The sequence below is a fragment of the Neodiprion fabricii genome, chromosome 7 (assembly GCF_021155785.1).
Source record: "Neodiprion fabricii isolate iyNeoFabr1 chromosome 7, iyNeoFabr1.1, whole genome shotgun sequence".
In the NCBI taxonomy this organism is placed as follows: domain Eukaryota; kingdom Metazoa; phylum Arthropoda; class Insecta; order Hymenoptera; family Diprionidae; genus Neodiprion; species Neodiprion fabricii.
Window position 1 is genome coordinate 15,711,843 of NC_060245.1, and position 27,515 is coordinate 15,739,357.

The window sequence follows — 27,515 nt, forward strand, 5'->3', positions numbered from 1 at the left end:
TATAATATATGGACACATATGGAACGTACCTGATTAGAATCGAGTGAAAACCACTCGTTTTATAGAGCTTTATTATGCGTTCGAATTTTAAGGAGATCGAAAAAGTCTACAGTCTCACTGACGTGTCCTTTAAAATAATGCTATAGTCACTGTTTACCGAACGCACTAAATGTCACTTATTTGGATTATTATCAATGCCGTAGTTAGCTTAATTCTATATTCAATGCCGAATAAGAATGCCCCAAAAAAGTTTTGGTTTACTCACAGTGGTGCTAGAAAATGCAGATCTGTAATTGGTAACCATTTATTGTAGGAATTCATTTCCAGTTCTTATTATCGCATGAGAAAAACAAAAGTTTTTGCATGTTTTTAATCGACGTTTCATGCAGAATTGCGTTGACGGCGGCATGTTCATGTCAGTGCACTTTACTCTGTCAGTAAGGACTGATCCTCTTAATCAAAAATGTTGGTCAAAAACACAGCTGACCGTTTGACCTTCTCAAATCGAATACGTTCCGAAGAGAGCTTCAAATTTGCAACATGAAACACGGGTTTCGAAATCTTCGTGGCATAATACTTTATGAGGCAGATCATTTTTACGATACCATTACATGCGGTTCAATGTTATAAATAATAAACAAATGAATTGTACTGCAGAACTTGTCAGGCGTTCGCTCGTTTGCTTCGCGACGACACGAATAAAAATGTCTCGGCGGAAGAAGGGAGAGAAAGAAAAAGCCTCGGCGATGGCTATAGATCTATAAGTACGGAGTCGGATACGGTCGATGAAAACTCTCCGAGATACCGTTGACCCGTTTTTAAACGACGATCAACCACCAGTGGCAGAGGATACAGTCAGTCGTTACCGACTTCGTTGAATGTCACTTATTTTGGCGATTGTCGGAGGTTACATCACATTGATCAGAAAAATCGAGGCTAGTGCAATTTTACACGCAAAAAAAAAGAGAATAATTTTTTGCGTAATAATAACGGCAGACAATGTATTCCTGTAACTGGATCATCATTGAATTGCGGGAATACATTTTACGTTACTCTCGCGTGGCATGTAGAATTACGTTACATTGTCCACGGAATTTTCACAGCAGTGATGGGTTACAGGCCCTGATGACAGTCAAAATAATTGAGATCTTACTCGGTCGGTAAAAGAAATGACCAGAGCATCTTTTACTTACGAAATTATTGTAATTCTTAGATTCCGTCTAGCGATCTCAATATTGCATGAAAACAGTCTCGCGATTGCGCATTTTACTCCAAAATATCTCAGTTATGCACGTTTTGGTCCCTAAAATGCGAAAAATGTAGGAATAATAACACGTGTCAAAAAAACCCGACATTTTTTTAACGATTTTCGGGATATGATTAACTTTCCTGAATTTCACTGCAAAAGAGCGATCCACCGTAGAAATATGAACCCTTTCCGTTCGTTCGTTCGTTTATTTAATATAGGAAGAAAAAGGGTGAGTCTGCTCAGTCGGTAAGGGCAGGAGTACTACATGACCTTAGGTACCGACACCACGACACAGGCGGACAACCGGCATTCGCTTGTGGCCAAATGGATCTGCAATTCGAGCTGCAGACGACGATCCGTGCAGCACGTGGCGCGGAGCCTTAAAAGCCGGTGGTTGCCAGTGGTTACAGCCCAAGATAGTTATTTGTTTTCTGATTGGGAGGAATCATGGCATGATGTGGTTTGTAGCGGGCATTTTAGAACCGCTGCATGTACTCAATCACCTCTGTGTGTACTAGTATCAGGTAAGCCTTGCCTTGTGGGAGCACGAGGTCACGTGACACGCTACATGCCTCGCGCCGTTTACTCCTCAGTTGAACTCCGTCCGTTAACCAGTGCGGAACTCCGCCGGTCGTCGACTTAGCGTATACATAGAAAAATACGAAACTCAGCTGGCTACAGGCAACCGACTTAGCAGCATCCAATACAGCTGTGAGTATGCGTGGATCGAGATGAAATACTGTTTAGTTTATAAATGAAGTAGTTATACCGTTGCTCGTTCCACTTTTGGTTGAGCTATACCGTTGTTTACCTTCTCCATTCAGTCCGTTTGCCACATACCACGTATACCTTCTTCCAGGTGCAAATATACCATTCTACCGATTGCTTTGCATTGCCTTTTGAAAAAAAAATTTTCTTTTCAAATTTTGTGTTGCGTTTTTTTTTTCTTTTTTTTCTTTGCACCATTAGACCTTCTTTTGTCGAGTAGTTTAGTTTCCGAGCATCCGTGAAGCATTTGATTTTTACAGTTGTGGAATAGTGTACAGAAAACCTCATCAGTTATCAGTGATAATATAAGTGGAACGCAAAAATATTAAAAACTCTTCTTGTTGTGCAGACCAATATTGGTCATGCATATCTTATCAACTTACACGAGGTATCGTATATGGATGTGTGTGTTTCTATGTACGTGTGTATATTTATAACAGATATAATCAGGTGATGCGTTCAATGTAAAATGTAAATCCCATTAATAACAATTAGTTTATTACATTGGTCGGGGGCGTTGCATTTCGTCACACCTGTGATGTTCCAGATAAGGAACATACTTTTACGGTAAAGACAAACATTGTGAGTTCTTTAAATCCCGACGCACGATATGTGATTTTATACCGCAAAAAAAAATAGAAAAACAACGAATAGATGAACTTCATTGGGTATAACAAACCGGAAAAATTAGTTTCATCGCGATACTAGAAAAACGGGGGAAAATGTGCATAATTTTTTTTCTTCAATTTTACACGATAATCAAAAAATTTATAAATCTTTTTCAAGTAAATAAATAAACTTGTCGAAATCTAACCGTTCAGTTGGAAAAAGTAATAGAGAGCAAAAGTGTAGGTTTGTCGGGAAAACATTAAAAATCGATTCATTACCGCTAGAACCTGAAGTTCAAATTAAACAAGACTTGATCATTTTTCACGCCCATCATTTTCTTGTAAAATCCTGTAAGTTTCGGATTTGTTCATTTAGCCGATTCCGAGATCGTCGCGGCAGTTTGTCGGGCAGATTGACAGACAGACGTACCGACCTTTCCCTAGTAACCTGGTTTTCGTATTTTAAAGGTTCAAAACCGTAAAGATTCGATCAAATTATAATAAACGTTTTGCGACCAAAATCAATACGTTTCTTATATCACGAAAGGTGATGAAACGTAAAAATGTTATCGAAACCGCAAACATCTATGAGACATAGATCGTACCAATGAAGGTAAAACATCAACAACCGAAAAATATATTTTCAAATATCTGTTTCGGAGAATGAAAAATCGGCTTACGGTGCCAAGTATAATTAGAGCATTTAAAAAATTATTTCATCGATTATCATCGGGCACGGAAATAATTTAACTGCTTTGCTGATGAGAAAACACACGTCATGAATTTTTTTTTTTTTTTTTTTCAATTTTATCGTTCACAGATACAGAAATACGGCAGCGTCACTTCTACCTGATAAATTGTATGCAATCGCGTTGATTCTTAGGTAACGGAAAAAAAACAAAAAAAAAAAAAAAAACAAATTAATACCCCGGGTACTTGATAGGCGAACAAACATTATTATACCTTTCTTGTAATTGCTTATTTATCATCAGGACAGTGAAAACGCGTTTTGTCACAATACTTCCAAACGTTAACCTACACTTATAAAAACGTTCATGAGATCTTAATCATAGTTTATCATACGTGAACACGTGGGTTATGTATGCGTGTATGCAGACACCACTTAATATCGTTTCATTATGCAGATTACACGCGGTTACGTGAAAAAGTACAAAGTACGAACAAAGATCACTTCGGAGTTCTTCTTTTGTTGTTGCGGCGTACGACTGCATGGTTCAAATTTCCCGCCAATAATGGTGTGATGCCTCGGTCTATTGATTTCCAGGGATGTCACACCACCGCGTTTACTCCTTATAGCGTTAGCCCTAGTATCGTATGAGGTGACACGCGAGAAGGAAGTGCTTGTATTATACCGACTACGCTACCTACGATGGTGATTTTACTTTGCAAAGGTATATAAAATATGTAGTACGGCATTGTTGCACCCCACCAATGCAGTAATCATTAATCCACGGATATTATAAGTGTAGGATAGTACGAACGGTGTTCTAACAATTTACGAATAAGCACTTATAAACATCGAACCTTGATAATTTCGAAAAGTGTCGAATCGAATAACGCGATTTTCTTTCTCGTGCTTTTCCAAATTCTGGCGTGAGTTTTGTTTGTGCGCACATCATTCCGTTAATCGTCACTACAAATAAAAGTTCGACTAAAAATTACGTGGCCTATATGATAAAAAAAAAAAAAAAAAAGAGATGACTTGAAAGTGTTGAAACTGTTCGTTAATTTGGATGAAATATTCCAAGTTTTATTGTTGATATTAATTTGCATGTGACTATATTTTTCTTACCATATCTGTATTGTTATTGTAATAATTTTGTACCAAAGCGTAAAATAAAAAAAAATTCAGGGATATCCAAATTTGTTCAGAGTATGACCCTGTTTTTTTTTTTTTTTTTTATCTAGCACGTAAAATCTGTAGTGATATTTTTTTCTTTTTTTGTTGACAATGAGCAAACCTGCTGGTAAAAGCTTGAAAAACCTTGATTGAAATATAATTGAACCATATAATTGAAATGATTAAAAAATTACAGTCATTTTGAACGCCCAATGAAAATATGTATATAAAATGTAAACCTAATCATTTGTTTGATCCAACGAAATTCTAATGACAATGAGTGCATAATTTCGGGTCGAAATCATTGGTCGAGGTATCCGTGCTACAAAAGTTTAATTTGAATAACAAATGAATTTCGTTACATTGAAGTTAGTAACGTTATCGTAACGATTCATGCTAAGAAAAAACCGTTATTTTGCTATTTCGTAACTGTCTGAAAGTTAGTAAACCGTAATAAAACAAGACACACTCGTATTTCGAGATCTTAGTTCCTTCAAAATCATTGTAAAATTAAGAAAATAGTGATTTATTCGCGAATGTTTCGTCACTGTAATATTACTAATTTAAACCTCGTTGAATTCCTTACTCGGAAAAAATTTCATGCGACACGAAGTTGAGGTTAAAAATTTCAATGATATTTAATCGAGTTCTTACATGTGTAAATCTTTGATATTACGTCTGTATTTTTATATGCGCGTCTAATGCCGCGGGCAATGGCAATGGATATATTTTGTGATGTCAAGTTCAACCATAAATAGGTAAAATTAATATTTAAACAAAAGTTGATCAATTATTTATGTTAGGTAAGACTGACTAGGAAGCCTGTGTTTTATTTTCAACATTGGACCATCTCTGTTGTTTCATTTAAAACCGAAGTAGGTACATATTTATTCTTTACGCATGCAGCAAGCACAAGTATAAAGGATTAAATTATTATTATCACCGTCAGAATCAAGAATACAAAGTCTTTACAACGCCTTGCGTATCGGTATCTGTACGACGCATCAAACCTGATAATGTTTTTCCTTCTTGTTTTAAATAATATATTTTTTGAGCCACGCGATTGCTTGGAAAAAAAATTTTCCGCATCGGAACTATACCGCAAGTCAATATTGTCGCATCGGTATACAAAAAAAAAAAAATATCAATCATTTTTTCAAATGCTCCCTACCGTTTAACCTGATGAATAGGAATAGTTTCCCAGGAAAATAGATGGACAAGTTTTTTTTATGAAATTTTCATATCAACTTTTTGTAGGAGACTATCGCACATATGTGTATAGTATTATACGCATTCGCGTAGTATAGACTACAGTGATAATTACGATAGCGAAAACCGCTAAAATCTTAGCGTGGACTTTGACCGCGTCACATCATCCGCTGCGGTATAGGTATACATATAGCATAAATAATCAGTGGGAGAAAGGATAAAAGTTATTCGTATGCGGTATATCTGTAATTGTAAATAACTCGCCTTCAATTCTTCGTAAAAATACCTGAAATCTTAGTGGAATTATCGGAAGAATTTTGAGCACACATTCTTTTTATTCTATGGAAATTCATAGCACCCCGTCAAAATTTGATTACCGAAATTTGTTTGAAAATTTTCTAGAAAAGCCTCATTAAAAATCGTCTGATACCTCGTGGAATTGTCACAAAATTTAAATCCGTATAATACTGAATATTATAAAATTGTGGTCCCTTAGAAAATTGAACAAATTACGGTAAAACTTTCAACGCAAGATTGGAAAATTTTTAAAACCTTGCGAAAAGTGGTGTTATAATTGGTTTAAAAGTTATAAATTATTTACTACCGTTATGTCTCAATTTGAAAAATCGGAGAATTATTTTAAAAAATTCTAGGAAGCAATTTCAGATTTGGTAACACTGCCAAAAGTGGTTTAGAAGTAGCCTTAAAATTCAAAGTCCAACAGATTCTAACTTCGGAATGTCGTATTTGAAAGTATTACAAAAAAACTGAAGTTAAAATAAAAATTGGTAATGGTGAACTTGAAATTTCTTGGAATAGTCCATCTAGGTAATACATTAAATATAATCGAAGATGTCGAATATTAATGATGATAAACTGGATAAATCGGTAGATTTTAAATGAATACATTGAACTTATATATATACATATATATATATATATATATATATATATATAGTATATACTAGATACATCTCATTTTTATTGCAGATAAAATGTCGACGGAGGAAGTATTGTTGCTAAACGGCCATGCGACGAACGCTTACGTAACAGAATCAAAGGTGAGATTTTAGAGATGGATAAAAACGAAGATATAGAATTTGATCAAAGTTCGTATTCTCGCAGATAATGGCAAGCATCGTGTTGCCACGATCTTGAATGTACATACATTATGCATTAGGTTTATTACAACAATTTTATTTTGGAGTTAGTTAATGGAATAACGAGAGAAGTGACTTTCGGATTATAATACAAATCTTAGATATTGCATCCGTGAGAGGTAATTTCAGAGCCATTAGCTGATGTGGCCATCAGTGGATCACCAGTCTAGAAAAAGTGAACAATTTATGTGTATAATAACGATTGTCCAACGTGGCACCCCCAAAAAAAATTTGTTCATGTTAAAAGAAATATTATGGGAAAATATGAGAGTTCTAAGTTATATGGAAAATCTTTCTCGTTTGATTTTTCACTTTATTAAAAAAATTTTTTTTTTCTCTGCTTCAATTTACGAAGGAAAGTGAAGAAAAATTCGTATTATTTCTTACATCGATCAAAATATGAATTTACGTCGCAAAGAAGACGGAAAATAAAATTTCAGTTCGACAGCTTGTAATGTTACGGATGGTGATCGTTAGGTTGAATATAAATGTCGGCAAATAAATAATAATCGAGATGCTGCGACATGTTTCTCGAAATATGAAAAAAAAAAAAAAAAAAAAAAAGAAAGAGAATCCTTCTTCTAAGTTAAGCAAACTTTTGAGGGGGAGAAACTTTTGAAAATTTGTAAGTCATTTCTTTCCGAAGCACCCTAATATACATTGCGTGTTGCATGGGTTCACTTTTTGAGTAAATTTTTAAAATGTGCAGGTGTAGAAAAAAGTCATAATAATTGGGAGTGCATATGTGTAGATTTGAAAATATATGGGTATGCAATAAACGCAACGAATGTCAAATGACACGAGAATATGTACACACAAATAATTTGGACGGGATGAGAAATTTCTCGAAATATACAAGATTCTCTTTCAAGTTCTTCCTGAAGGTCACGATCAATCATATACGTATACAAGTATCGAAGGACAGGACTTACATAAATGAATGCGATAACGTATAATTTACAATCCACTCGTCTTGTAGTGATTAAATTTACTGACGCACTTGATCGTTTACGCTGCAGGTTTATTAATTGATTACAACTTTCTCGTTGTATACAGGTTGAGTCGGTACAATCTCTGAAAACAGAAGGAATTTATTATAGCTACACAACATATACTGCCCCGCAACCAATCAAACGAGTAAATAAGAAACTTGTCAACAAATTCTTCGACATTTTCAACTATCATCGCCGCCCAAATGTTTGTGAAATTAGTTGGCTCCTCTGATGAATTATTAGTGACAGAAACAAGTTATACTCAACAGTGTCGAATGTGTTCTAAATCATTGCTCTCTTCAAATGCCCGCTGGTTTTTTAAGGAGGAGCGGGAGAGGTGGGGGGGGGGGGTACAGCTTGGACGGTCTAAAATCATATCTACTTTTAGGAGTTTCTTTAAAGGAAATAAAAACACTTGGAGCAATTTGAGTTTGAGGGCTTTGTTATTTATTGATTCAAGAAGACTTTAGAATTTTTTTTATTGAAATTAATAACAAAATAGAGGCATGCAGCGTATAAGTAGCGAACGACACCGAACTCGAGGTCTTTTGCGTTGGCGTATCTTCTGACATCACTGTCCAACTTGTAACGGGTAGCAAATTTTTTTTGTTCCGCAAAACAAAAATTTCCACAGCCTATAGAAGATTATGAACACAAAATTTCTTCTTTCTATAAAAAAAAAAATTGTTAAAAAAATTTTTATAACAACATCTTGGGATTGAAATTGAAAAATTTAGCCAGGAGCTTGAGTCGATCAACAAGTTACACATTTTGTCAAAATTTCAACTCGATCGGATAAAAATTGACCGAGAAATCTGTCCCATCGGATTAAAACGTAGTCGTTCGCTACTTATATGCGCCATGCCGCCATTTTTTTTTTTTTTATCAATTTCGATGAAAAAATTCTAAAATGTTCTTGAAACTGTAAATAATAAAGCTCTCAAACTCAAATTCCTCCAAGTGTTTTTATATTCTTTAAAAAAAAAATCCTAAAAACAGGTGTGATTTTAGACCGCCCAAAATGTCGCCCCCCAAGGGAATTCTAACTTTACTTTTGAATAAAACAAGACGCCCCTCAGTTTGAACACTTTTCACGAAAATCATTAAAATCCATCCGATCACTCGTCTGATTGGCTGCGGGGTGGCCACTATTGATTGCCTAAGCTCCTCCTATTCTCGGAGTTTGTACTGACTCAGCCTGTATATCTTCTTGTATAAATATCGGTAAAATCGGTCGCTAAAATGCATACAGTACCAAAAGCATTGCTGTAAGGACATTGCCGGTTGGATTTCACGTTATATTTTTCGTTAAAATTACGCACTAAATTATAGTTCGACTAGAATGTGAAGAAAAAGATACAAAATTAAAAAAAAAAAAAAAAAATGACCAAGAGCAAGCACGCAAGAATATCATGATCGACACGCCGTAAGCAGTTAGGAAATCGAAATTTTTAATCTAACCGACGGGACGATCGGTCGAACGTTTGCGTTTTGACGCAGATGTTGATCAGTCGTCCGCCAAAGTTCGACGTTGCTGCATTCGTTATACCACCTAGCTCTGGAAGAAGAAATGGTAAGCGGTTTAAAAAGTTTCAGTATATAAAAGATTGAGAAACGCGTCAGTTCAGATACGTTATACTGATATCGAGAGTTAACGGCGATTAAAGTCATACATAGTTCTTATCAGTGAACTTTCAACAGCCTAAGCCAAGACTCAGATATTACAGTGGTTTTTATAATCAATATGCTGCTCATCGTACGATCGGCTGATCAAAGCAGTCAATTCGCCAATTTCATATTACGCAATTTTTTCCTCGATTTTATTTCTTCATCGTGGATTCGTCAGTTTATGTTTAATTTAATGTGTACAGTCAGAATTGCTTTACAACTAACTCACGATATTACAGTCATTACGGATATGTTTTTTTTTTTACAATATATAACTCACAATCGGCAGTTTTATAAAGCCTTACAGTCAATACTGAAGTATACATATCGACTCAGGAAATCATTCGTCGGTTGATTGTGGACTGAGCTTTTTACGCAGTTCCTCGAAGTAAGTCGTAACTTGAGAATTTCAAATTCTATCTTTGCATATGGCAGTTATTTTTGGACAGGCAATGAAATGGAAATAATAATATATCAAGGTTTTGTTGCTGGCTGAATTTATAGGGAAATTACCGTGTATTTTTTCAGTATAACTTTGCGTTCGGTTTCGCAATAAATTTGAATAATTTATCCGAGCAAAACGTTAAGTGACGTAACCACAAGTGGAATTTACCAAATAGCGAAACGTATTTTTTGTAACATGTGCATCAAAAGTTCTTCTCTTGGTGCCTGTAATCGACTACAGTCTCTTATAGCCACTAGTTACTTTTTTACACGCTATCTTAACACCCTAGTTACTTTTGCGCACGTTTTTTTAACAACAGAGGGACTTTTCCTGCACTCTTTACAAAAAGTAGTACGTGACACTATTGCGACAAATGGTCGCATCCGCCTCGTGCAATCAACTTTGCAACTAATTTTCCAACACCATCCGGAAAAGTTCGGTTTTCGATGTCGTTGAGCGTGCGTAATGGCCTGATTTCCCAACGGTTCTGTAAAACGACGTTGGCGCACGCGCACAACTCTGATATGCTCGGTTATACACATTAGGATACTTTTTTGGCGCATGCGCATTTTCGTATAATTCAATTTTACACACTGCGTCATTCAGCGTAGACAACCTGATTCAAATTTTACGCGCCATCAGTGGCGCCTTTGTTGCTTCTAGATTCAAACTTTTGTTCACAGATATGTTGGAAAGAATCGTGCGAAAATAGCACTCGCTTTTGCGGTAAATTTGCAAACTTTACACTCATCGGGAAACAACAACTTTCTGCACATGTAACGTAATATAGTAATTTTGCATGATCAAACTATACGAATCAGTGGGTAAGTATTAGAATCTAAAACTCCATTGTTTCGAGTGGTATTTACATGAAAATCGGTGCATGTGATAACTTTTTATAAATCGGCGGCTAGCTTCAGCATCATCAATTCGTTGAACATTCAACGGTTTTTAGGAGCCATGAATTTTGACCTTTTTCAATGTCGCTCTACATTTTCTCAGGTTCTCTTCGTCAAAAGCTTTGATCGTGATTACGCAATTTCTTGCACTTGGATGTTCGTCCTTCAAACAAAAAAATTATGGCACAACGGTTTAAAAAATGTAACCGAAGCTGATCGAGTTTAATTTAACTAAAATCAATGTGATGTTAATACAGAAAATATCTGAAACACAATGGAAACTAGGTAATTGATCGAATTTTCATGAATCCGTTACGAGTTCCGAATATCATTTAGTACCAAAAAATTCAGTATTCGCGTACAAGATATTTTCATTATTGATGACTTTGAAGTGAAATACCTAAATATTCGAAACATTTATAATTGGAAAGAGAAAAATTTATAATTTTCAGCGGTTTTTTAGGTATCATCTTGTCATATTTGTATTTAGCTCTAGCGAAATCGACTAATGTAAAAGAAAATTCGTACCTCACGGGGACTTTTTTAGTTGGATGCAAGTGAAGTGGGTTGACATTTTTTGAAACTTTGATTCATTACGTTTCGTCCCGCAGAAATGTTTCGAGCATTGGCGTTTGCAGTAGTAGTGGGAGAAGGTCGTGCATTCTTACCAAGGAAAAGTTGAACGTAACGGGTTTTTGCTGTACAATGCCTGGCGGTTTATTTTGAACCTCACATTTTTCATACTGTTATAATTTCACAGCTGTTGAGTTAGTCAAAACTATTCCTCAACCAATCAGCGAGCTCAAACCCAGGTGCATATATTGTGTAAACATAAAAACTGTAATATACATACAACCGTTCTTGTTTAATTATATGAATTGAGTGAATTACTGCGTTTCGATCTGAAACACAATTCAAAATCTACCTTTTTTTAAACTCTAATTGCATGGAACTATCTCTTGTACCAATGCTGTCATTGTTTGATCTTTACCGCATGTTGAGGTTTTAGATTCAGCGGGATTCGGAACCAAATGGAAACTTGTTGTTAGTCCATGACTACTGTACTACTAAATCTGGATTTAGTGAAAAAATAATCACCTATCAATTGCAACACCGTTACCGGAAAATGTATCAGTTTGATTGAATCTCCAAGATATCAATGCTTTCTTAACGATTTGTTCGAAGCGATTAAAAATTCATTACTTATAATCTATTCCCCTGGGGTGACAATTTTCTTTGAATATTTCTCGTAACGGTGCTGCCCTTTTTTCATTCCATTCATAAATTCACAAATTTAGCATTGCGATAGAGACTTGATTCATAAATACCTCCGAGCAAAGTCTCATTGCCTTGAGCATAGCTATAAGGAGTTAATTAACCAAAGGGGATCACTATGGGTGACGTTGAATTTTTGAATCGAAAAACTGTTCTTACTGACCTGAAAGGGTACAAGCGCGTTTAATTTATCACATATATACGGTATTTATTTGAATATCGAACTACGTCAATTTATTATGGGGAAAAAATGTGTCGTCGAATCAGTCGGTAAAGACGAGCAGCTCTGGGTCATTTTCTGTGTCTCTCTGGTATGCAGGGTGTTCCTTTTCGGCTTCGACAAAAAAACCGCTCAGGCTGTCTATCTTTGGTACATATCCGAGGCATACGCTCGAAGCAGCTTTCGAGTGCTTGGGGACAAGCTTTTGTAACGTATTGGATTTGTAACGTATTGCATTTGTAACGTAAAGACGGTATTTTGATAATCGTTTGATATTTTTTATACCTCGTCGGTGTGGGAGCTGCGATCTGTTGTCAAAGTCGGAGTTTTTCAAAATTAAGAGCTATGTTATGCCGAGATCCATTTTTGCGAAACGCACTTTAGAACAGTGTATTTTATAGCATTCTATCGACCTTGTTCCGTTGACTGAAACTGCGATTACACCGAGAAAAATTTCGGGTTCTGTTAACCATACAGTCTGGGACTATTTTTATTTTTTACCGCAGCTGATAAAATATCGTTCTGGGTATAAAATGAAAATGACTTTATACTTTCTTGCAAACGTTGCAATAATTTTATATCGGCCTAAAAATTAGTCTAACGATAAAGTTAAGACGAGGCCTTATTTAAATGAAAACACCGGTAGCCTGAACAAACAGATTACTGTTGCATTTAGGCAACAGCACATGAAATCCGACCGGAATTGAACCTCATATTTTTTAAACTAATCGAAAGTTTTTTGTTTTGTATAAAGTATACTTCAAGATTCGATCGATTTAATTCTAGACCGATAGACTGAGATGGATACCCAGCTCAGGCGAAATTTAAACTATACTATTGAGTTAGTGAGTTACATTGTCAACTTCATTTGTTTGTTGCTAGCATGCATGTATTCCACTTATAATGACGCTGACGGAGCGTAAATGATCATATAAATATTCACAGCCACGATTTCTATAGTTTGTTTACAACCCATTGTATGTATAGTGGCAGAAGAGAAGAAAAATTAATACTAATCGAATCAATTTTTTTTATAATATATATTTTACCTCGCAACCAGAAAAGTATACATACTTTAAAAACAATATTTCGCAGCCTTTTCATCGAGTTTTTCCATACTTCAGCTCTCCGAATTTTTTGATATTCAAAAGCCCCAAATGAGTATACTTTTTTAACGAAATATAGCAATAACATATTTTTCCTAAAAGTCTGATGTATCTCCTTCAAAACTTTGCTTAACATTTGACAATCGGTTGATTGCAAAAAAGATATGAATTTTAGATTGAATTTTATTGCAGTTTTCAGTTAATTATATTGAGTCTGTATTCAGCAGTGACGTTATTTCGAACAGGCACTTCCTTAAGAACAGCACGTTTTCTATTAACGCAGAAAGTCTTGTGGATCAATTACGTTAAACTTACTCTAAATGTATCGCAAATTTCGTCATCATCACGTATTAAATTTGCTTAAATTGACCTCACTTTCTATCTTTCAGAGATCAACAGCTGCTGCAAACGGCTCTGGGGTCGAATTCGCCATTTCAAGCCAAACAGACCTAGACGGTGAGTGTCGAGAATACCATACACATACAGGGTGTTCAGTTATTGGCCAATGCAAAATTCTGTAGAGCAGTATAATGTAGTGTCAACCTAACACCAAGTCTGATTTTCATTTACTCGCAATATTATGTAATGTTAAATTTTCGCATTTACCACAAATGTTGTTGTATATTAGTCGCCACCGGTGAATTTTCGCCGATTTCAACACCACCATCTTTTACAGCCTATTTTTATTTCGCCGGTGTGTTAAATTTACAAAACTTTGCGTTATAATTCGAGGATCGCCAAACTCTGTGAAAGCGGTACGATGAATTTTTATAAACAAGAGGAGGTGAGGGGTTTGGCCGAAATTTCTGTATCCTCCGCTTACAACTCTTTTTTTATACACTCCCACCAGAGCGTCGTTAGCAAAGGGATCTCCAATTACCTTCAGGATCACTCAGTTTGACTTGCAGGCTCATCCAGAGCTGAGAGTCTTTGTTCATCTTCAGTCGAAGCTTGGTTAAATTTTCTATTAACTGAGCTTTGATTGAAAAAAATCGAGAGCCGCGATAAAATTCGCTGAGGCTTCCGAATTTCCAGATTGCCAAAGTTTCTATGATTGCTGGTCACTCTAATATACAGGGTGTTTCTGAGTGAACGCTACAGTATGTCAGGTTGCCTCCCAATTAGGGGCACAAGTATCGTTAAAACAGACCCACCGAGTTATCGGTACGTAACCCATCAGATAGCGCGTTAAAAATTCTACCGATAACTCGGTAGGTCTGTCTTAACGATATTTGTGCCCCTCAGTGGTGGCAATCCAACATACTGCGGCATTTACTCGGAAATACTGTGTACATATAATTATATTGCTGCAAGTTTTTTTATTGCATACTCTATTGTCAGATTACCATATAAATCCAATATTCACGGTGAGGAGATTTTAATGTTATCAAAGCCCCGCGAAAATTAGCATGCAAACAATGATTACCGTGTTTTTCGGATATTTTATTCTGAGTGTTCTGAAATCATTCAACTGTGTTCATGGATAATATCGAAATATTTGAATCAATGTGAATTTCTGTGCAATTATCTCCTACGCCTGTTTAACCATCAACACTAAAAGAAATAGAAACCGGTTGAATTCAGAGCATTTATCGAGTAAGAATTTACCGAGAGACTTTCTTTTCTTTTCTTTCGATGTCAGTCATATTGTCTGTCGTGTCTTCACAAATTGAATGATACAAAATTTGAATACAGTTCAACCTCTCAGTAGTTCCGGGCGGGGGTAATAGGGGAAGGCTTTTTCTACGGACCCATGTGCCCACACTATTTTCCTCCGCACTTGCTGGCGAGACTTACACTCACCTCTCAATAGTTCCGATTGCTCTTATCGATTGAATTACGCAAGATAGAGATTTTGGCGCTAGCTGCATACCTCCGCAGGCAGAGAAATATAATTGCATTACTGTGGACATTAGGGTGATCCTTGATAGGGCTATTTTTGAATTTTTATGCTCTCAGGGGCTTAAACGCTTTCAAATTGATACAAAAAAGTTCCCTAAAAACTTGAGCTCTCTATAACAAGTTTAAGATAGTCCGCTTTGTGATCGAAGTATCTTATGGAAATAACATGGGAAAAACTTTTTTTGCTCTCCGGAATTTTATAATTCGTTGACGGATATACCGACAATAATGAAAAATACATATTATTGTAGCGAATTGAACGTTCTACAAAAAAAAACTCTGATGGATAAAAATCGTTAATGAAAGCGTTCATATGTTAATTAACATTCAAAGTTTAATTTATATAAAATTGTCATTCAGTCAGGTATACCTACGTAATAAACAACTGTATCATAAAATATATTACAATGTTGGAGTACGAATATACGAAAATAATTAGTTTCACTCGTTGTTATTACGAAAGTAAATGATGAAACTTCACACTTGGAGTTAATTTTTTGTGGTAAAAGAAATCAAAAATGCAACGAAATGGGTTGAAAGGACAATATCACGGCGTGATAACGTTTTTTTTAAGGATGTTGATATATTTGTAGCTATTTCATTTACTATTATAACGATGGAATTGATTTGTTGGATTCAGGACCAGACCAAGTACTTGCATCTGATTCGATATCTACGACTGAAGCAGCCGGTCGAGTTCGCATTGAATTTGAAAAAAATGGAATCGCCGATCATGTGCCTATCTCAGTGCCGGGATTGCTGGCAAAAACGGCCAGGGAAAACCCCGACTTTCCAGCGTTGGTATCCCGTGAAGGAGTCGATGGGCGAAGAGTTACCTATACCTTCAAGTACGTTTTATTTCGAACTAAATTGGCATTAGAACTTTAATCCAGCTATTCAATCGGCGGGATCACTGCCTGACCCGAAGTTAGTAATTAGGAAAATTGACAAATGATTAGACCATTCTTATAGTTTTTCTGTTATCAATGTCGCTATAATTACCTTGAAGTATTCGTAACTCTGCATACGTCATACATATTCAAGAATTGCGTGTTACAATCGTCTGAAACAATTATGGCATTCTAAGCATGATACGGACTTTGTTAAACAATGTCATCACCTCACCAGTAATTTATGCGCATAAGGATTCACTTAGAAAAAGTAACACGCGTGTTGAGACATTTGAATCCACTTCGATAGGTGAAGGAAATAATGTAGTGTCCAAAAAAGAAAAAAGATAAAAGATATTGCGACTTGTCTGATCACTTTTACAGAACTGCAGACGATGAAGCATGCATTCCAGTTTAAAGAAGCGATCCATATTTCTTTAGTATAGATAACAAATGATTACAAAATATTTATCTGCGCAGAATTTATTTCTTGATCTTTTCTGAAAAATACCATGGGCTGTTGATGTCTTGGATCCATAAGGAAAATGCTACAGTATTTTACCGTTTTAGCCTCTTAGGCGGCCGGGTGTCACTCGAAGTCACGTTAATAATGTGAAATCATGAAGTCTTCAAGTCCTCAAGTCATGTGTACATTCAACTTCAAGAACGGTTACCTCCTCTCAAAAGCCCTAGTTATTTTCTTTTTTCATTTTTTTTATTCGAAAGCTTCAATATAAAAATTATTAGGACCATGTGAACTACGCTGCTGTTCTGACTGTGTGAACTGCAGACTGATTTTGTAAAGAATGCCGATGGTTGTTTTTGCAGCCGATTTCACTTGATGTGATTACGTATTCATTTGAAAACTAATAATATAATGAACGATCCTGAGAAACAACAGGGTGGATATTTTGACTGATCTCTTGTGCGCGTTTGCGTTTTACGTTTGTAATTATTTCTGAACTATGACAATGCAGTCCGAGTTTGAACGATGCTACATGTTACTTAGAATTATATAATAGCTCTAATTCCAGCTCTAATTGCAAGGTGTACGTTCATTTATATATATTCAAGAAGTCACTGTAATAAATGAAGATGGTTATGCTGTTTACGGAAGACGGATCGTACAAATGTACTAATTTGGTAAATTCTGATATAAAAAGTAGCAAACCATTCTGTTTCAATATTTATATTTTTTCGTTTCTGACTGATCCGCAAACAACCACCAATTGTTGTGATCATACTGAGATTATAATTTTTATGGACAGAGAATACCATAACCAGGTTCGGATCGTGGCGAGAGCATTCTTGAAGCTTGGACTCGAGCGCTACCATAGTGTCTGTATCCTTGGGTTCAACAGTCCGGAATGGTTTATCTCCGATCTCGCAGCCATACATGCTGGGTGAGCTAATTACGTCAAAAGTTGCAGAATAAAATGATGAACAATTCCTGTGGAAATTCTTACATAAATTTTTGACATGAACATGACAAAAGCCTGATTGTTAATACTTGTTTGCCACGCAGCGAAGACATAAGTTGTTTTAGTAACTTCCCGAAGTTCATACTCTAAAAAATGACCTCGACAGATGAATGACGTCATTGGATGAAATTTATCATGAACAAACTACTTTCGACTTATGAAGTCGTGTTCGAGACGAAGTATATAGTTCGACACGATGAGTCTCTGGACAATTAGATATTTTTTCAATCTTTCGGACGACTTTTGGCTAAAATCTTTTTCGGTTACAAAAATGTTTTGATCTTATTCTGAAAGGATGATGAAAAATAATGAACATGTATTAGATATAGTGTGCTGGAAAAAGAACGCTTCTAGTTTTGGGTAATTTTATTTCTGCAGAGGATTTGCCTCCGGGATTTATACAACTAACTCCGCAGAAGCTTGCCTGTACTGCGCGGAACGCAGTAGAGCTAATATAATTGTCGTCGAGGATTCCAAACAATTGGAGAAAATTTTGGCAATCAAAAGCAAGCTACCCCTTCTCAAAGCTATCGTACAGTATGACGGTGTCCCAACTCAGAAAGGTGTTCTAAGTGTAAGTCGGTTATGATTTCGCCCATTCTGTTTCGTACTGTATAAGGGAGGATTTGTGAATATATGACAATGAAGTCAATTTTGCGACAATTTTAAATAATTTTCACCTTCTCATCCAGAATAAGGATAAGGTAAAACGAAGCATTGTAAAAACACCGTTCTATATAGAGCCCAAGAAGTATATAGTTCTAAAAACTTACTATGTCGTACATAGTCATATTGTTCTATTTTCCTCTATCGGATTCGTGGCTTGATACGACTCATCAATGGTGATGATAATGACTTCTGGAGATATAAAAATTTGTAACGACCTTTTCAATACTTTTAGTGGGACGAATTATTGGAAATCGGTAAGAATGAGTCGGATGACAAGTTGGATTCTGTCTTGCGGACAATTTGCATCAATGAATGTTGCACTTTGGTATTTACGGTAAGTGTCTCAGCCTAAACTTGCATCACAACCCTTTGGATAACTTGCCATATCTTATAGTGATTTTAACATAGCTGTCATTTCCAAAAAAGTTGCAGTCATTTCTAACTTTGTGACGTATCTATTTCAAATATTTTTCACCGTAGATTTGAGTTAATCTGTTAGATCTTAATAATGGGTTACAAATTTTCATTGTTGCTTTAGGAAATACAGAGTTGAAATTTAAACCTACATCTTTTATAGTCCGGAACAGTTGGAAATCCAAAAGCAGTTATGCTGAGCCATGACAATCTCATCTACGATGCGAAAGCGATCATAACTTCAGCAAGATTAACGCCTAGGACTGATAGGCTCGTCAGCTTCCTTCCACTGTCGCACGTGGCTGCTCAGGTAAGGCGAAACTATTGTAGGACGAACACCTATTCATTATTATTTATCAGCTGTAAATAATTATTCGATTATTGTGGTGCATGTCTTGCATCGACAAGATTTTTAGACTATACGCATATCAAAATACTAAGTAAACGTCTTATAATTATATCTATGACGTGTATGTTTCGAAAAATTATCTTAAAGGCCAAATATATACCTGTTTCTTCACGTAATGCATATACAAACGTGCAAGTGATTTTTGCAGGATAAATTCCCGGATATTAGAATTTAGTTGTTGGTAGAAGAATTCAGCGTAAACTTTAGTGACCCGAGCTGTCATTTTGTCTGGCGTAAAATCATAACTTATATCCAACGAACTCTAAAAACCAGTGAAGGCCCGAAATAAAGTTCCAAGTGAGTCTAACTGCGTCAACTGCGACCATTTTGATTCCTCGCTTATACAGGTTCGAATGCGATTCGAATGCGCCTGATATCTATCTGTTGGCAACCCTGAAGATGGCGCCTGTTGTACCAGCGACGTAATTTTATCGTATTTGAGCAAATATTATGGTATTTTTGGAATATATTGAAATGTCCATTGATGATGCATAGAATATTTTAAATATAATTATTGCTACCGTATATTGCACCCAATACTCAATTTATTTTATACAACGCGAGCATGTTTTTCGCGTGTTTCCATGCATTTTTCCGTACACAAAGCGCATGCGTGGAGTACTGTAGAAACCACGTTCAAGTCCTAGGAGTTAAAAGTGGTCATTTCTGTACTGCGCGCATGCGCTGTCGCGAACAAATCTGACATAATGCGACCCTAACCTCAATTTCTTGCTTCATGAAAAAATGCGTAACATACTCTGTTATATAGTGAATCGTATGTAACGATTAGGAGGCAACGGTCTTTGCGCCTCACGTAATAGCAATATTTGTCTTCGGCTCACCTGCGACTCATATTAAAAACTTACGCTCGGCCCGAAAATACCGAATTTGCCTCCTTGTTATTTGATGACATGGCGCGAAAGCTTGTACAGGGTGATTTTTAATCACAAGTGGTTGCGGCCAGTCGCTGCTACCGGGTGCATATGATTGGTCACCTTCTATTGTAGACGAATTTTTATTCGCTCTGAGACAAACTTCTGACAACTCGGTTGGATGATTAAAAAACAGCTATCTTCAAAAATTTCATTGAAATCAATGTAGATCCAATTTCAATTAATCAGTTGTTTATTATCATGAATATTAAAATTATAACAAATATATATTGTAATTAATGTATACATATATTTTCTTATGCATTAGCGATTTTAGTACACCATAAGCAGGGCCGAATACGATATGAGGCACCCCTACACCAAATCGATCGCAGTCACAAGCATTCCCTTGGGTATTTTAGGTTTGCAAGTTGCTGTTAGCATGGAATTTTTTAGCATAGAGTTCAGTTTCCGTAAGATTATTGGAGTTTTGAGGGATTGAAAGTATTTTATATAGAATCAGTTAAATCCCAGGTACTTGAGAAGCTGGGATATATTTTTATGTAACTAGCTGCACCTTGTGAAGTTAAGGGGCAGTGGAATCATTGAATCATACTCACATTGATCTTCCTGCTTCTTGTTTGTTTAAGAGATTATAAGGGTATTTTTGTATTGAACTTATGCTTGAGTTGCTGATTTAATTCAAAAAATTTTAAACTTGTACAAATTTTTCAACCAAAGTATAAACTTTTAAAAAAAACCTCAGATACCAGGCACTCCCCAGACAGCTTGTGCCCCCGCACCATGGCGTGGTTGGTATAATGGGTAATTCGGCCCTGACCATAAGTATATTCTATTAAATGAAAATAAAAAAAATAACAAATTATCGGATTGGCTTAGCTTTCCGTAGCGAGACTCACCAGTCGCAAATATTTAGCGAGCTCGCGTAGAGACGTAAATTTTAATTGAATTTTATTTTATTTTATGTTTGTTTTTGATACTCCATATTACCCTATATTTGTGTACGATACTGTTACGTAATCTTACATCACATCTTGACATGTAATTATCACAGTTGGAAGATACTTATCGTACGGTTGCTAATACTAACTGTGAGAAACACTGTTTTCATCGACATTGTCGAAAATACGAATTTAAAATTGTCGGTTGTTATTTCACCTCAAATATTTAGATTAAAGGAATAATTTTGTTTTTCCATATGTATTCGATAAATACCTTTTGGTCTTCATGAATTTAGCATGCAAAAATCACTTGTAAATGCGTTACTAAAAGATATGGGTACGTATGGTTGACTGTTAATAATTAAAGATGCTAGTTAGAAAATGATATGAAGTTCATGTATATATAACGGATCGATGAAATTGCATTTCTTCAACAGTAACTTATACTGTAAATATGAATTTATTCTTCTCTTCAAGCACTAATATATGTAAGAATGCATGTAGATGGAGAATGTTTACATTTTCCATTCTTGCTTCCGATAGGAAGTCAAATAAGACGGACAAGCTGTTTAATAATTGATATGCGGATATGCATATCATTAATTACGAGAATATAATTGTTGAAAGATATAAATTCGAACAATTGGTGATTTCGAAAAATTAAAGACGGAGCCAGGAATCGAACCTGGCGTCTAGAGATGCTTAGCCAGAGCCTTACTCCACTAGACCACCTAGCCGCCTTGACTGAGTTGTCGTTAATTTCTCTCATCACCGTTCGAATTTGTTTTCATGTGCCGTGATATATGTGTAAATATGAATTTATACTGACCGTAACTTATATTGACCGAGAATGTGCTAAAATACAAATTTTGCGTGAGATCATATGTACTGAAGAACCTTGAATTACATGAACTTATGAATGCTGATGTATAAAGCTAAGATCCTCGTGCAAAACCATTTTATTTTCCTCAGTATTTCGCCTGTACCGCGGTTTCATAAATAATAACATGCATTAATATTGTTCTAATTTCTTGCAGGTCGTCGATATTTATGCAGGCCTGGCGATCGTCGGAACGATATATTTTGCTGACAAAAACGCCTTAAAGGGTACCCTGATAGACACTCTGCAGGTAGCAAAGCCCACCGCCTTTTTAGGAGTTCCCAGAGTGTGGGAAAAAATTTATGAAAAAATGCAGGCCGTAGCCCGAAATAACGGAGTGATAAAAACGTGGATTGCAAATTGGGCCAAAGCCCAGGCACTCGACTATAACATAAACAAGATGAACGGAGTGGACTATAAGAGCTGGAGCTATCTGTTAGCTAAATGGCTTATCTTTGGCAAAATAAAGAGCACTCTTGGTCTGGACAAGTGCAATATCTTTGTGACAGCCGCCGCTCCATTGAGTACCGAGGTGAAACGATATTTTATGAGCCTTGATATCCCTATTATGGAGGCTTTTGGAATGTCAGAATGCGCTGGCGCACACACTCTGAGCCAAAATGATAATTACAGGTAATTTTCGAATAATCAAAAGTCTAAAGGAGACGAGATTGAATTTAGTAACGTTAATCTAATGTAATGTAACATTCAAAGAAAAATCATCATTATTCAACTTTAGGATAACATTGAGAGAGTTGAGTTTTCAACAGATGAGTATATAAATACTGCATTGCGATTTACTGAATGTTGAACAATCCTAAACTTGCGGAATAACGATTTCTTCTCAAAATGCACTGTTATATTAACCATATAAACTTCTTTACAACAAGTTCTAAATTCACGAAAATTATAACCTCAAGAGTTTGAAAAATAAGTTTACATAGCTACAGAGTTTATGGCTGGGGGCAAAAGAAAAAAATTAACTGAACAAACTCAAGATAATAAAAATATTTATTACAAAATCGACACTATCTGGATCACATATCAGTTTGTTTCTGATTCTTGTTGAATTTCCAAGATTCACATGTAATGCCGTATACCTACAATTTATTACAATCATTATATTTTCGTATATTCATTATTTGTATATATTACTGGTTGTACAGTAATGTAGCTTTCTTAAAATTTTAAACTTTATTGCTAGTCTAATTGTTAGTATGAATATGGTAAAAATGTGAACTTAGTTACATATGGTTTCAAACACAGAACATATCTCGCTTTCGGAATTGTTTTGGATATCCTAGCGCAATACTGATTATGTTACATAATTTTGCAGATTGGGAAGTGTCGGACCAGTCATGCCAGGCTTACGCTTGAAAATAGACAAACCAGATGCTACTGGCGAAGGCGAAGTCTGCATGAAGGGTCGTCACACCTTTATGGGATACCTTGAAGAGCCAGAAAAAACCAGGGATACTAAAGATGATGAAGGATGGTTACACAGTGGTGATTTAGGCCGATATGATAAAGATGGGTTCCTCTGGATGACAGGTATGTAATATTACCTTTGTACGATTTCATCGGAAAAGAATATATAATACTATGAAGACAAGAAATGAACTGATCCTTGATCGTAAAGGCTGTTTTAACTACTATCGTTTCATTAAAATTGAACTCTCTCATCTTCTATCACAATTCGTTAAATATCAGGTTGTGAGTCAGTACCATGTCAAAATCATTAATATTTCCTTGGTATCCTACATTCCTCTAAGAATGAGGCATTTGGATTTCGTACAATAACATGTGATATCCTTCTAATTTCCAGGAAGAATCAAGGAGCTGATAATAACGGCTGGTGGTGAAAATATTCCACCAGTTCACATAGAGCATTTAGTCTTGGCTGAATTACCAGCTCTTAGCAATGCACTTCTTGTCGGTGATATGAGAAAATACTTGACGATACTAGTCACTCTACAGGTGAGTAAATATCAATGATTTCGTTGTTATCAATCATAGTTGGGGAACCAGTATGTCACAAAAACTGATTGTTATAGAATGCAAATATGGGATTTTTTCTTGAATCACACAAATTTTGACAAATTGAAAAAATGCATGGTTAATGTTTGCCGTTAAGACATGGAAAACCACATTTTACATAATTAATTCCTGGGCAGCACACATGTCAGCACATAGGTGCACTTTTCAGTAAAACCAGTTGATTGTTGTTAGGTTGAAGATACGCCGTTAGTCCAATTTGCACTGCACTGGTACTGTTTTACCACTTGAATGTGAAGATCTACCGAAGAAAAGTAGTTTGAGAAATATTGCCCATTTACTAGACTTCGAGAAAAATTGGAAAAAAATATATAGTTATTCTGCACATAACTTGACCAAAAGAAAAACTAGAAAACTCGTGCACTCAAATTGAAATGGTGCGTCTTAAGAAAAAATTGCCTCACCAAGTAAAATTGGATTAATGGTGTACATTCAACTTTACGACAATCAACTGCAGGTTTTCTGCAAAATAAACCTATACGTTGACCTACGTACTGGTTTTCCATTCTCAAACAGTAAACATCAATTTGAAAAAATGATCTTGACCTTGTAGTATACGCGTTGTTGTAGGATCTTGGAAATGTAGGTCATTAATTTAACAACAAGTTTTAGTAGTCAACGTTTCGACTCTGATTGGAGTCATCCTCAGGACAATTTAATGCATCTATTGAAAACATCTGATTGCAATATATTGTTGGTACCGTCGGAACAACATTATGATATATGATAAGAAATAGAATAATAATAAAATTAACCAAACTGTGTATATAGAAACAAAGGAACACTAACCTTATATAAAGTAGTCAAATGTTACAAACGGTGAGAAGTAATTTGATAAAATAATAACACAGTTAAGATGTTTCTTGTCACTTTTTTATCCGACGGTACCAACAATGTATTATAATCAGATGTTTTCAATAGATGCAATAAATTGTCCTGAGGATGACTCCAATCAGAGTCGAAACGTTGACAACTAAAACTTGTTAAATTAATGACCTACATTTCCAAGATCCTACAACAACAGTAAACATCAATAATGAATTTTTCAAAAAAATTTTAATTGCTTAAGAAAAAAGTTTACATTCTTATCGTACGGTAATCAGTTTGCGCAACAAACTGGCCCTCTTAAATGAATATGAAAATTTATTGGATCAAGTTATATGATATCATAACATCTACTGTCGAAAGGTTAATTATTGATCATTGTTTTAGACTGATCTAAATCCTGAGACTGGCGCACCTTTGGACACGCTGTCACCATTGACACTGTCTTGGGCAAAGTCAATCGGCAGCAATGCAAAAACAGTAACGGAAGTCATACAATCCAAGGACCCAGCTGTATGTACTTTTTATCTACACAAACCCCACAAACTGACTTTTTTTTTTATAAGGACATGGTTGCTCAATAATTAGAACTTAACCAGAATTCATACCATTTTTTCTCTTAAATTTCCCAAATATTCAAGGATTTCATACACTGCATGCACATTTGTCGAGCTATGATTTCTGACATTTCACCAACATCTTCAGAACTGTATGTTTGCTACTAATTTCACAGGTTTTACAAAGATTTGACAAAGTTCGTTCATTCTGCCGATTGAGAGGTTTTATAGACTGACAAAAGTTTACATGCACGTTTATAACAGATGTGAAGAATTATCCGTACCTGGAGTGACTCCTTCCTTTTCACAGATTCACAAGGAGATCGAAGAAGCTATCAAAAGGGCAAACAGTCATGCAACAAGTAATGCGCAAAAGGTGCAGAAGTTCCGGATCCTCCCACACGACTTTTCAGTCCCAACGGGTGAGCTTGGACCAACGTTGAAAGTAAAAAGAAACGTTGTCCTCAAGATGTACGCAGATTTAATTGAAGAGATGTATAAATAGTGAAAATTAGCATAGGTACACAGGGTGACATTAAGAGCTGCAAGACTTCGGATGTTAAGTCAGATAAAACCGGTTATGAGAACATGTTATAAAGTTATCTCTTGCAAAAAGTTGAGCAATCAATAGTGCAAATTATTGGTAGCTCAATATATCTACTTAGGTTGTCTTGATGAAAACTTACTAAGTGAAGAAGTTTTTTAAATAATCGAAATGAAAAAGGGTAAACGGGGTGGATAATATAACGAAAACACTAGCATTATATACATACTATGTCATTTTTCACCACGAATTTTTCCTACCGCATTGGCGGTTAATTTAGGTGTAATTAATAATACAATGTTGCAAATGGAAAAAGGTGTAGTCTGTACTTTATGGCTAACGGTCACTCCATTTGCTCTAAAACAAAGCGGCATCCGGGAGAAACTAAGGAATATAATAGAATTTTTGAGCAAGCATACAAGTGCCTTTTTATACGAAACAACAAAAAAACAAATCAATAGTCATTGCTCAAGAACTAAACATGTACCTTTTTTCAATCATTTATACAAGGGCTGTGCGATGAATCGTTTACACTTAGACTGCGATCAATTGTCTTGTCAATCGATCGATTCATCGCACAGCCGTAATTAATACCATGCCGAGACTCTACATAACCATCACAGTAGAGAGATATAAGTAAATTTGTGAATTTATTTAGCCAACACATCACAGTTATAACTCTAGATTTCTTGAGTAGCAGCCCCACTTCCATTATTACACATGGGATCGGTCGAAATCAATCACAAACTGAGCCGACACAATATGATTGCCGTTTTGGCCTACACAAAATAGTATACCGCGGTGTATTTTATGTGTTTTTATTTTTAATTATATGTATTTTTATGGTGAAATCCTTACTTTTCATGTACATTATTTAGTTTATTCTAGCATAATAAACCACGACAGAACGTACCTACTTATGAGAACAGACCTACATATCATTTTCGCGGTAACTATAAGAAGGGAAACATTTTCACTCAACTTACTGTTTTAATTGTAAATCAGATAAACTTAGTGATTAAATTGAAACATTACTAAATAATTGGTACAAATTATTATTCGCAAGTTATTTAAGTAATTGTAGTATAATCGGGTACTTAAGAGACAATAACGAAGGTGCAATAATTATGTTGTGAGTTGAAGAGATCGAAGTGCCTCTGGTTCATTTGCGACGAAATTTTTTTTTTGTTAATTGGATGATAATCAAAGGAAGCCGTGTATATATATAAATAGTGTTCATAATAAAATGATGCCGTTGGTTATAAATTATAATTTTATTTTCACATTTATGCTAAATTCAGATAAAATAGTTACGATGAGCCTATTTTACAAAAAGTATAATATGCCACCGAAAGAACCTACTGCAACACGTTCACTTGTCTCGATGTCACAGGTGGAATACTATCTATATATGTATAGTTACTTTTAATGATTTTCATTTGGTGTAGTTAGGTCAACTGAATAGTAACACGGGCAGAAGAAAAAGAGCAGACTGCAGGAAAAGAGATACACATCAAGGTTTTTTGTGAAAAATACCCATGCCAACTATATTTTTTTCTGAGTAAGAATATCTTCTCTGCATGCACGATGTAAGG

At 35.5% G+C, this 27,515-nt stretch overlaps 1 protein-coding gene and 1 long non-coding RNA gene across 4 annotated transcripts; one reads left to right on the forward strand and one right to left on the reverse strand.

Moving 5' to 3' along the window:
• The first annotated feature begins 1,802 nt into the window (after positions 1-1,802).
• On the forward strand, positions 1,803-27,186 carry LOC124187000 (very long-chain-fatty-acid--CoA ligase bubblegum). Of its 3 annotated transcripts, none has more exons than XM_046579237.1 (13): positions 1,803-1,960; positions 6,686-6,756; positions 13,850-13,916; positions 16,003-16,210; positions 17,521-17,655; positions 18,112-18,307; positions 18,635-18,736; positions 18,980-19,126; positions 22,097-22,572; positions 23,276-23,490; positions 23,765-23,916; positions 25,207-25,332; positions 25,687-27,186. In XM_046579237.1, exons 2-13 carry the CDS (start codon positions 6,691-6,693, stop codon positions 25,879-25,881), a joined length of 2,085 nt encoding a protein of 694 aa, XP_046435193.1. In that variant the 5' UTR covers positions 1,803-1,960; positions 6,686-6,690; the 3' UTR covers positions 25,882-27,186. The 3 variants fall into 3 exon arrangements, with proteins under 3 accessions (XP_046435193.1, XP_046435192.1, XP_046435194.1); XM_046579236.1 differs by lacking the exon at positions 1,803-1,960 and adding an exon at positions 3,894-4,037; XM_046579238.1 differs by lacking the exons at positions 1,803-1,960; positions 6,686-6,756 and adding an exon at positions 9,294-9,420.
• On the reverse strand, positions 19,088-19,550 carry LOC124187003. The gene is made up of 2 exons (XR_006871763.1): positions 19,326-19,550; positions 19,088-19,176 (listed from the first exon to the last, which is right to left on the reverse strand). It is a non-coding gene; the product is annotated as an uncharacterized LOC124187003 (long non-coding RNA).
• Positions 27,187-27,515: the final 329 nt, after the last annotated feature.